Genomic DNA, 12,592 nt, shown 5'->3' on the forward strand with positions numbered 1-12,592 from the left:
TTCAATGTATACAATTGAGGCGTGTACAGGGTTCAAGAACAAGTTTAAATGATTCCAATACAGCAAAAATAATCACGATAATCGCCTGGCGTGAAGCGTGAAGTCTTTTACCTGGTTGGACGGATTTGATGTGAGCGCCAGTCGAGTCCCAACGGGTCTGAAAGCCGAAGTCTGTGCCGCTGTTGGGCGTCTGATTCAGACTGACTCGCATGTCACGGTGATCCACCTGATGGAGAGACAGTGAACGGAGGAAATGTTACCCGAGGCAGGTGATCATGTGATCGCATCCTGTAGGGAAACACCAGATCTTTGAGGTTCGGATGCTTACGGTGCATTTACTCGAATCCTGACCCTCTGTATAAAGTTTCCACACACACACACACCTCATGGTGATCATGCATGCCTATACGTTTCTGTTAAGCGTTTGTTTACATCAAAGCAAAAGATTGCTGTTCATTCTAAACAAAAACCTGTATATTTCCTAAAGTGGGTCAAATTTCGCAAGTAAATAAAGGACTGCTGGGGTTATGGTAATTATAGTAATTATGGAGTGAAAGACGGACTCATCGTGTTCACCTCGTCCTCCTCGCTCGCAGACACGGTTTTATCTGGCATCAGGACGCTAGCAGACATGAACGAGTGAACGCTAGGAGCCGAGTCCATCCGCTTTCCCCGCTCTTCCTCTTCCTTCTTCCTCTGCTGGACGGCTGCGTGCGTACTAGAGCGAGTGCCATCTTTGTAATCAGATGTAGTATCGGTTTCTTGCCGGGGGAAAGATCCAGGAAGCCGGTGTCGCTCTCGCCGGTCGTTATGGGAATCGTCCGTCTGCAAGGGGTTCAAGATGGACAAAGTACATCATATTTAATAGGCGACATATCCTTGAAAGCAATGCAAAGACATGAGAAGATTTAGCTTGGATTTAGAATTCGCTCTGCTATTAGTTCACAGAATTTAACACTGTCCTTATTGGAGCTTTTGATCAAAACATTCACAAAAATACTCTGCTCTCAAACAAACAAACTGGATATCAAATAACTGCAAATAAAACAGGTTCATCAAAAAAAAAAATCTTTGGTAAATATAGGTGTGCAACAATTATTGGCACCCTTTTAGTCAATACTTTGTGCTACCTCTCTTTGCCAAGATAACAGCTCTGAGTCTTCTCCTATAATGCCTGATGAGGTTGGAGAACACATGCCAAGGGATCTGAGACCGTTCCTCCATACAGAATCTCTCCAGATCCTTCACATATCGAGGTCCACACCAAATTATTATATTTTTTTTCCCCCTTATTATTAATAAGAAATAGAACGTTATAAATCTGTAAACCTTTTTTTACAATTATTTTACACATGCATTAGTTTGCTTTTTGTTTTGTAAAGTTTTATTTATTTAAAAAAAAAAAAAAAAAAAAAAAGAAAACGCACAAAAACCCTGCCTGGTTGAAAAAGGGCACTTTCGTTCATCCTAGTGCCCGATTTCAATTGAGCAGTAGTTGCAGAAGCTTGGGTTTCGCTATCTGCTAGGAGCATTAAGTGGCATGGCAGCCATGTTCCATTATTTATACGGGCTGCAAAGAGATCGAAGAGCGACGAGTAACACTAGACTGCACACAGAACACTGGGCACATACATGGATGGATGGACAGGCGCACACGCCTCCCTGAAAAAGTGCACCAAACAAGAGCTGTGCGTTTGGGACAAACCACCCAACTCCAAAAAAACAGCTTAATTTATTCTGTAAAAAAAAAAAAAAAAAAAAGATATATACATATAGAACAGGCAGAGGGAAGAAAATACATGAGAAAGTAAAAAGTCAAACTACACTCACGGGGTAGAATCTGGGCTGAGTAGACCTCCTGGAGGTCTTGGTGCAGAAGGGTCTAGGTGTGACGCCTGTGGAGAGCCGCGAGGTGCCCTCTGACCTGCGGAAACCTCTGGGCAGAGAGGCGGACATCTGCGGCGTACCTGAACACACACCCTCTAGAGACTTGGCGCACTGGACGGGCACCAGAGCGGAATCTGTATCCGAGGCTGGCAGGGAGGTGGATGAGGAGCTCTGCAGGTGATCAGACGCTGCGCTCACTACAGGAGGTGTGTGATGACTCGCGTCAATCGTACCAGTAGCACGAAAACAGTCCCTGCGTACATGAACGGGTCCAGTTGAGCTTACGGGAACCGGCACGCTGCTACAGCTGGAGGTCAGTGGAGAAGGAGCGAAGGCCTCGTGTGTAGCCATAGAGGCCAAGTCAGGATTCTCCCCCTGTAGGCTCCTCCTACAAGGACTGCACATGGATTATAAATATTTTCAAAGAATTAAAAAAGGTACAGTTTGTGAGGTCTCAAACTACTTAAATCATAATTTGAACGATGGCTTAGAAAAATGGATTCCCAATAGTTCAACACAACGGATCTGGTTTTGTGATTTCACGCTTTCGCTTAATTTTTCTTGGCCAGAAATTAGCCCCACCCCTTTTTCCTTAAAAGGCAACTTACAAAGTAGACATACAATGCTTCTTATTTCTTTAAATACGTTTTCTTATTTACTTTTCACTTGGTCTTAGCTCTGTACCTCGTTTACCGAATGAGCCATGGTTGCTCACTGACGCTTTAATTGAAAGGGACTACTTATTGCGGACTCGTTTTTACAGTTGTATTATCGGTCCCTGTTCACAAGTGGGTTTTCCTGGTTTCTCCGAGCACTTTTAAAGAACTGATACGTTTTTTAGAGATGGCAGGCTTTGACATATTTGCGCATTATTATTATTATGGAGTCGGTTAGGTCGAATGGTCCTTTCTGATTTTAGGGAGGTGTTGCCCATGCGTGCACTACCTTTGCTTCTGCTCCTCTACGTCTTGCGCAGTCGCACTGGTGATGAGCTCGAGTTGTTCTCGCTCCTCTTTCTTCTTGTGCAGGTCCGAGTTCACGCTCTGCCTTCGGGTCTTCCACCTGTTCAGGTCCTACAGGCATACAGCAACTTTAACTTTTCCACCTGTACCTACTTGAATGATGTGTCTAAGCCTACACTCACACTGGCAGTGATGCAACATGACAAAGCAGCTGGAGGTCATTTATTTTTAAACGTGACGCAGTGATAAACAGTGACATGGGGCGGGGGGGTTATAACAATAGTAACATTCAAACTGCTTATGTTTGGTTATGACCGGCTTTGAAGGAATATTGGCTCTCAGTCTTTAACTATATTGTATTACTCCAGCATTAGGTCACTCCTATTGCATTACTGTAATGTAATTTATCATATCATTACTCTGGATTGTTAACAACAAAATTAGGGGGGGGGAAAAAAAAAAAAAAAAAACCCACGACAAAAGTCCAGGCAAAAAAAAAAAAAAAAAAAAAAAAAAAAAAACAACAGGGGGGGAATAAAAAAATAAAAAAATTTTTTTAAAAAAACCCCAACAGGAAACAGTAAGAAGAAAAGACAAACTAGAAAAAGCCTCCAGGACAAAGGAAAACATAACCAAAACTTTATAATAAATTGTAAAAGATAAGAATTTGAAATATTTTATTCCAGGGAAAAATAACAACAATAATATCTCCCTATACAGTAAGTCTTCTTCCTGTGTATTGTACTACTCCAGCACTGGGAGTAACCAGCATTACTGTAACGTAATTTATCAGAAGAGCTCACTCAGGCTGATTTTATTCAGGTTTGGGGCTTTGTAATGGGAATGAAGACTCCACTCACCTCCTGCCACTTGGCCTCGCTCTCCCTCAGCCTGGCCTGATACAGCCGCGTCTGCTCCGGCTGCAGAGAAACCGTCGCAGTTTTACTGCGGTGGCTCTTCAGATGAAGAAAAAGCGTGCTGCTTTCAGCCTCCTGAGCTACGGGCTCGGTGGCGATGTCACTCATGGACTTGCTCCTGTTGGGTTAAGAAACGCCGAGTCTAATTTCATGATAAATCGACATAATTGCTAAATAACGAGCAAGAGGGCTGCAACGGACGAAAACAGGACACCGACAGCTTTCAGCATCTTTTCAAACGCAGGGTTCGTACAGTGCTCGTAGAAGCGTTTAACGTCGAACTTCCCTTTTCGAGCTAACTGTGAAAGTGTGAAAAGGAGCTCTTTGACAAGGACCGACCGTTGTAACGGAAACGTGGGCGAGGCTCATCACGTGTTATTCCTTACTTAGAGAAGCTGTTTCTTAATGCGAGCTTAGTGGGTACGCAAGAAAATCTAGCTGAAACGTTAAGCCTTCGATCTGAACCTTGAGAAAACTTTGAAACATCTGGATGAAACATCTGTACGAACCCTGTAAGCACTGCTCGAGAGACCGACACCAAAACTAGAGTATAAGCGGACACTGCAGCGGAACCGGTTTAAGATATTCGAGATCTATCCGGTCTGAATATCTTAATCCAGTACGGCACGAATGCGATGGCAACACAGCTGCAAGCTAACCTCACATCTGTAGCGAGGGAAAGCGGACATCACACGTCAACACGACTATAGCGCTCGCTTTGTCCACCAACACACACACAAAGCCACAGCATAAACAACTGAGAAGAACACACTCACCCGACACAAGGAGAACGTCCCGTGGGAACTCTGGGAAATGAAGATAATGACAAATCGAACCGGTTTAATAGCCGAGAAGAGGGTTTGAAGTGAACTAGAGTGTGTTTAGAGTCTTATTTTTTTTTTCCCCCCTTAAGATGCAAATGTATATAAAATCAAGTGAGTGCATTCTTAGGAGGGAACATTTCAGAAAAAAGGGTCCAAACAGAACCAAAACAAATCTAGAACCGATAAAACAAGAAATTTTTTGATCCGATTTTTGTAAGAATGTGGGTTTATTTAATTACATCTGCCAAATTCCTGAAGTTCACAAATTACATCAAGATATTTCTTTTTTTCTCCAGCTGTATTTCTACTCATTTTCCCATTTGGCAGCATTTCAAAGTTTTACTCAGAGAGAAACCAAACATAAAATGTTTTCCTGTCAACATGAACCTGCATGTGCTTAGTTAATGGTTTCTTTGGAATCCAAAGTCATTTTTTTCCCCCCCGAACAGCTGCTCGTGCAGCGTCACACGCAAGCGTAACACTCTGAAGAAAGCGCCATCTGCCCTCTTCTGCATACACGAGCTCACAGGTGCCCACGATTGGGTAGTTAGTCAGTGATGCTCTGATTGACAGGGCTTCAATTTTGGATTCAAGTTTGGTCATTTCCAATATTTTGCATGTCTGAGCTACCTAATAGCACTGTAAAAGAAGCGCGGGGGGGGGTTCGGGGGGGGGGATTAGGGCCTTTTCACAACTATTTGTCCACATCCTGAATCTGAATCAGAGCGATTCTTTTGGTTCGTTTTTTTTATTTTAAACACATGACGTGATTGGTTCACTTCCTGCAGTCGAGTCGACTCGCTGCGATGATTCTCCCAATGCAATTCCGGTTCACTCGGAAGCAGACGGAGTCCATCTCGCTCAAATGCGTGTTTTAAATCCACGCCCGTGTGCGACTTCGGTCTTCTCGCTTTACGAACGAACCACGTCGATGCAGAAAGCGCACCAGAGTTCGATTCAAACAGACTAAACGATGCACACTGTACGTGAAATGACTAAAAACACAAAGGATAGTTCAACTTTAACATAAATACTGCAGCTATAAATACATTTTAAATACCAGATCAGTGCGAAATCCCTAACAGAGGGTTGCTGCCTCTCGCTGCTCACACCTGGGTGAGAATATCAGAGAGAGAGAGTGAGAGCGAGAGCCGAGTCCATTCATCACACAAGTAAAGATTTACTCAAAACACCACATTAGATGTGCGACAAACCATTTTATTGACCTTTTCCAACCTGAAAGCATTTATTTGTTTTCATGGGCATGAAGAGAAAGCTAGCAGCATATACTGAGCAATAAACTCTGGAAACACTGCAGCTGGGACACTGTGCGTCGTCATTTCTCTCAACACCAACACATCTCCAGACTGGAACAGCCAGGTTTCCACTGATAATCTGCTTTCCAAGCTTATTTCATTTTAGGTCCAGCGCAGTTAATAAAAGCAGCAGGCATGTGAGAAGAGAGTCCAGTTCCTCAAAAAAGTCCTTGCTGAGCAATTTACGACGAGTAAAAACAAGAAGAGAGAAACCTCTTACGTCCCAGTAAACCCCAGCTGTGTGTGTTAACGTATGGAAATTCAGCCATAGCAGCCTTCTGCGTTATGTTCCAAACACATCGGCAAGGAACCATCTTATTTAGGCACCATAGAGGAACTGTAAACTAACCTGTGGGTCAGACTGATTTCAAAAGTAAACATTGACTAAGCATGGACATTATTTTGTGCATACTGTATGCTCATACTTTGGGGAAAAAAGTACAACCGTGTACCACTGGAGTGCTGGCTTTAGTAGTGCACCCTCTTCTGGGCGTCTACAGACAGGTGAGAATTTAAAGGAGAAAAAAAAAAAAAAAAAAAAAAAAAAACCCCAAGCGTCTTTGTCAGGTATAGAACCACCACAATCCACCAGAACAGCTTCAGTGCACCTTGGCTGTTCTGGGTGGATCCAGCACCATTCCCTCAGCTGGTGCTTTAATGTTGGTGGATCAAGTCACGAGCACGTCACTCTAAAATCCGTCACAGGCGCTCAATCGGGGCGAGATCCGACGACTCGGAAAGCCATAGCATACGATTTGAATCATTTTCATCGTCATCAAAACAATCGCGCGAGCCCTCGTGCTCTGTGGATAGTGGGGCGGAGTCATTCTGGAAGAGATCACACTCACCAGGATAGAAATGTTTCGTGAGGTGATCGGACAGAAGAACGTTGTATTGATTCGCACTCCAGGTGAAGCCAAACCACGGCAATAAAGTAAATAAATAACTAAATGTCGCCCAATGACAGGACAGAGCCGCTGGTTTTTCCTTTAATTTGTCACCAGTCTGTAGGTTTGATGATAAAATTTGGGTACTGGCTCTAAACAAACGTTAGCTCTAGCGGATATGGCTTAAGAACAGACTTGAGTAGTGGTTCCCAAGTCAAGCAGTCAATCGCTTTTACAGAACTATTTAGATCCATTTCAGTTACCAAGGTGCCTGAGCCTGGCACTCACACCATCATGTTGGCAATTATGTCGACACTCAAGAAATCCAAGCCTAACGCAGTGCAGAAGGATGACAACAGGCCTGGAAGGTGCTTAAAGTGTGCTGTTGGGTGGGCAGGTGTGAGCAGGGGCTCCCAACCAAGGAGTGACATCAAAGTCAGAGTCGTCCTCGGACGAGCCGGAAGTCTTTCGGCTAAACCCAGGGATCGAAGGAGAGAGAGAAAAGAAAGAAAGAAAATCAAAAGGAGGAGGGGGAATTATTACTATAATCCTAAGGGATGGAGTAGATCATTTAAGTAAAGCCGAAGACTAGACCATTCCACCATCCTGTCATTCGGACCAACCTGAAGCCCTGCATCTTCTTGTACCAGGGTCTACGCTGTGACCCCAGTCTGATCCTCCCCACATGAGCGTCCTCCTCAGGAGTCCAGTACTTGGGCAGGAACTTGTCTGAATGCGTGTTGATGGAGGTCTGATGGGTTGCCTGAAGCACCCTGCGAGCGTAGAGGTCATCCTGGACGGGGTCGGCGAAGCTTTGGCCCTCGTCCGATTCGCTCAAATCTTCATCCCTAGCCCGCAGGAGAAGCTCGTCCTCCAGAGCGGCTTTCTGGAAGCCGTCTATGCTGCCGGGTAACGGGGGCGTGCTGCTGTTCGTTTGAGATGCAAACATTCCCTTTAAGAACGCGGCAAGAACAAAGCACACATCTACATGCACGTGTGAAGAGACTTCATCTTGCAGATGGTAGCGCCAGTCTTGCACAATCTTGGTAGCGGTTCAGTAGTGATTAAAAATGAAGAAGGTTAGTAAATCATGAAGCAGAACAAGATTAAACTCTGCCAGCTCAGATGAATCAGCTCAGATTAGTGAAACTCCACTGTATTTTTAATTCAAAACAAAACTGCTCCCATCATGATCCTAAAGCACGTCGGGTTAACAAGTATTAGCAAGATACAGCAGTGTTAGGATGTCATGCCACTTCAAGTCACTCCAAACTCTGACCTCTGGCTTGAGTTTTCATGAGGAACAGCAGCCAACCGCGAGGCATCAGACATGGTGACCCAAGACCTTCTCGCAGTGGGGGTCACTTCGGGGAACGGCCTCATGCCTCCGGGGTTCGCAGGCACGGCGAAATTCGCAGGAGCAGTTAGGGTTGTTGAGCGGAAGCGACGGCTCGCTAGGTCGTCCTGAACAAGGTCCGGTTCGGGACGGTCAGAGTCAGACTCGGAGTCACTCTGGAAATCATGTGCCCATTGGTGGAAAGCAGAAACGGGAGGGACGTCAAGGCAGGGACTGACTAAGCCCCTCCCATTTTCACTACAGCCAAGAGACGGTGAGGAAATCAGACTCAGAGGAATATTTTAGGACTTGCAAAAAATAAAAATAATCGACGGCGGAGAAAAATAAATAAATAAATAATTTTTTTAAAAACCACTGCGTCTAATCTAATAAAGCCAGGATTGTATAATTAAGTAATCCATACGTCTGCCCGACTGGACAATATTCCAATCCACAATTCCTAGTGACCTGCTCAGAAAATCTGAACCACTGAGCAAAAGCACAAAAGAAAAACACAGGAAGTACCTGTGGAGCGGGCCGATACGACCCCTGCCACCTTCATGTGGCTCAAATCTTTTCCTCCTCAGTGCCGGCGGGACGTTTCGTCTCTCTCTACCAGGTGCAGGCAGAGGTTCAGTCATCCTAAAGCAGTGCTCTGCCTCTGCGTCGCTCCCAAACCCTGACGGAGAAAAAGCAAAAGATGAGAAACAGAACAAAAAAAAAAAAATTTAATAAAATTAAAATGAGAGAAGTACCAAAAAAAAAAAAGGATCACCACAGATCCTCAATCCCCAGTGTGACTAATAGATACGATGATTACAGTCGACCACACCATGCAGGATATCCAGGCTGAACACACACCGACGCCTGCATTACAACACCTCAGTGGTGTGGAACGATCCACTATGTCACACTTACGTGAGCGCCGAGAACGAACGCGATGTGCCGAACTTTCATTATCACGCATCTGACAATTCACAGCGTTACAGAAGGAACGTAAGCAGCAGCGTGTAAACGTTTGGGTCTCTGAAGTAGTGCATGGTGGTGTATTACGATGTTATCGTACCGATATTGTGAAATATTAATACATCGTGATATTGGTATCGAGATTATTATAACTGATCTTAAAAAAAAATTTTTTTTAAATCCTGTGTCACAAATACATTACAGCACAGTGAAATTCTTTCAGATTTGATGTGTTACATACACAATTGAATAAAAAGTATAAAACTTGCAGTGAAAAGTTGGAGACCGAGCACAGGGTCAGCAACGATATGGCACCCCTGGAGCAGCTTGGAGGTGCTAGGGCTCGACTCCACAACCTTCTAATTAGTAACCAAGAACCTTAACCACTGAGCCATGACCACCCTCCATTAGCAAAAAATAAATCCAGGATATCAGGCTGTGGAACGAACTTCCCCTGTGTCTCTTAACACGTCACTGGCTGTCGACCCACCCAATATGTTTTTGATGAAGACTCTGTACATCGGCATCTGCTAAATGCTGAAAATCTAAAAACGTTGCGTTGTGCGCTATAAAACAGTCTGATGTCTGTAAAACAGACCTCAGACCTGATTGAGAACGTGCCAGTAAAGCGTGGTAAAAATTCACAGCATTAAACACACCTTTAGACAACGGCGTGTTGTCAAACGGCGCGAGGCCGACGACATCATTTTAAACGATTCAGTGCTTCAATTTCGCCAACGAGACACAAAGCAAACGCCTCCCCGGTGCTCCTACCTTCACTGCCTGCGATCAACGTACAATCCGACACCACACTCAGAGTGTGTGACTCCACAGAGTCTACCGACTCCACCGAGTCTTCCCTCCTGTAGCTCAGTACCTCCCTGTCAGGGTACCAGGTCTCTGCAAAACCACTGTCCCTCACACTGGACTTGGAGCCCGAGGCCTCCTCTAGAGCCTGCAGGATCAGCAAGAGAAAAGGAGAGGCGTGTAAGAAGGATGACTCCTAACAGAACAGAGAAGAGACCAACTCCACCGACCTTAAATATATATATTTTATTTGTACATTCCAATACTTAACAGAGATATATTATAAAATAACTGTTACTGAAATCTGTAACAAAACGTGACGGATAACATTGATTCCTGCAGCTACTGGTGACGTCAGTCTCCGGTCCTTACTCACTTTGGATAAGGCGACGCCCAGCAGACCTTCGAACGCTTTAAAGTTGAGCTGTGGTCCGCTGTAGGACGGGTCAGCCTGAGCCTTCCTTCCCAGCCAGTATATCGTGATCAGAACCTGAGAGAGAGAGAGAGAGAGAGAGAGAGAGAAATCCTTTCAGGTTAACATACAGCATTATCCAGTCATGGAGGTTTTTTTTTTTTTTTTTTTGAGATCGTTGTGACCAAAAGTGCTTGATTTTGGTGTGGCAATGTTTTTTGTGCCTTTTTTTTTTTTTTTTTGCAGAAAACTACTCGTACTGGCAAAATGACGAGTGCATGAAGCAGTTTCGCACGGTCTTTCGCGGTGATGTTTGTTGGTAAATGAGACCTTTGTGTTGTGCTCATGTTTGACGCACGTAAAGCAAAGAGGGCTTCGGCTGAACGCGCGTCGTGACGACGTCCCAAATCTACAGGAAAATCTGAAAAATTGCACACTCCCCCAAATATTTCCCCCAAATATATAATCCTAGAGGGACTGACTATCACCTAAATTAGAAGATAAAAATAAGGTATTATAAAGCAATTTTTTTTTTTTTTTACCCCATCCCCTCTAGTTTAAATACACTGACAGATAAAGGATTAACGTAGTTTTCCAAAAAGCTAGTCGATCAGCCAAGACTTGCTACATTATACGGGGGTGTGTGTACACGCATGAATATTGGCATTACTAAATTGCTAAACAAAATTAAAAAATTAAAAAATAAATCACCATTTTCCACTTTTATTCAGCATACATTGACATTTTGTGGAAAAAGAATTATGTCAAATTGGGATTTTAAATCTGTGACCTAAGCCAAATATTTCATTGTGTACATATGTTTGGTCAGACTACTCCAGATGCTGTGTAGTTGTGTCAAACTACTCCAGCTGCTGTGAATAGACCGGCAATTAAAGAAGAAAACGAGCAATAAAACTTACCCATTAGTACCCACTGATTTCTATCATGCATTTTGTTCTAATCATCCCTCTGTTTCAGACCATTTTGTTCCAGATCTACCTCTCCAACACCACACAGCGCTCTCTCTCTCTCTCTCTCTGTGTGTTTTTGAGCCTTGTATGAAAGGCTCTTGTGTTCCTGTGCCACTTTTGTCTCCGTTCATCCAGAAAGATCTTCCCCTCACTGAGCAAACAAACACTAAAAACCTTTGTGCATGCTTTAAAGCTCAAGACTTTAGAGAAATGTTCAAAAATAAGAATACCAGAACACTATCTGAACGCACACCAAATAATATGTAAGAAAAGAACAGACAGTAAAAGTGTGATCATTATGTCATTTAAATAATCAAGTCCTTTACAATGAACATAAAACTACATAAAGCACAGCGAAAAGACTATTTAACGTCAGGACACGCACCCACATCACTCAAACTCAAGCTACACGTCAAGTCAAAGCTAAGAAAGACCAAGCAAAACCACATTCTGGATTAACACAGGCAACTCCAGAAATATTGGCACCCCAAGTAAAGGCAGCACTCCTTGAAAACCTAGGAGTTGAGCTATGGAGACGCGTCCACAAGAGAGGACTTAGGACTTAGAGATTCTTTGCTCAGTATATTCCAATCTCAACAAACATTATTGAAGAAGAGATTATTAGGTGAGGGTGCTGAAATGTCAGAAATGAGAACTTGCAGGGGATGCCAATAATTGTGAGACATGCAGATTTGTTTTTAGACTAAATATCAATTAAAAAGGGTGGATTTTCGTCATGTTTTCATCTTTTATTTATTTATTTATTTATTTAACCAAGGGTGCTAATAATTCTTGAGCGGAACACACGTAACGTGAATACAGCATATCCGTCCATGTGGTCGTAAAAATCTGAAACACATACAATTCGACTCCACTTACATTTTTCAATCTCCTGGATGTCTCTTGATGCCTGTAAGGACAGAAGCGAAATCAGTGAGCTGGAGGTTTAAAATCAGAACGCCATTAAATCCACTCGCTCGACATGTGTTTACGCATACGCGCACGTTATGTGGACACAAAACACGTGGAGTACGGAGCGGCTGAACGCTTTCTAACGTGAACAGCGCTGTAAATAAGATTCGGAAGCCGTCGCACAGTCGGGGACCTGTACCGAAAGACTTCGAGTTATAAAGTAGTGGGGCAGGTGGGTGAAAGTTAGACCAAAATAGACGCTAAACATATATAGATCTGCTATAGTTTCACCACAGCATGGGGACGCAAGGCTAAATTTGGAAGACATGCTGCCACCCAGCCAAACCCAACAAGGCTCAACACACACTCCTCAGTGGAGAAGGGCTGCACAGTTT

The 12,592-nt window shown here is 43.8% G+C and overlaps 1 protein-coding gene across 1 annotated transcript in view; it reads right to left on the bottom strand.

Annotated features, from left to right (window-relative positions):
* The window catches only part of lmo7b (LIM domain 7b), a 35,963-nt gene that overhangs the window by 16,868 nt on the left and 6,503 nt on the right, over positions 1-12,592 (bottom strand). The window contains exons 6-15 of the mRNA XM_053614965.1: positions 12,165-12,195; positions 10,279-10,392; positions 9,870-10,050; positions 8,655-8,808; positions 4,543-4,572; positions 3,710-3,884; positions 2,833-2,960; positions 1,831-2,284; positions 577-825; positions 112-226 (exon numbers count right to left, since the gene is read on the bottom strand). Of these exons, the coding sequence (XP_053470940.1) occupies positions 112-226; positions 577-825; positions 1,831-2,284; positions 2,833-2,960; positions 3,710-3,884; positions 4,543-4,572; positions 8,655-8,808; positions 9,870-10,050; positions 10,279-10,392; positions 12,165-12,195 (1,631 nt within the window). The remainder of the gene's footprint in view (positions 1-111; positions 227-576; positions 826-1,830; positions 2,285-2,832; positions 2,961-3,709; positions 3,885-4,542; positions 4,573-8,654; positions 8,809-9,869; positions 10,051-10,278; positions 10,393-12,164; positions 12,196-12,592) is intronic.

The sequence above is a fragment of the Ictalurus furcatus genome, chromosome 26 (assembly GCF_023375685.1).
Source record: "Ictalurus furcatus strain D&B chromosome 26, Billie_1.0, whole genome shotgun sequence".
NCBI lineage: Eukaryota > Metazoa > Chordata > Actinopteri > Siluriformes > Ictaluridae > Ictalurus > Ictalurus furcatus.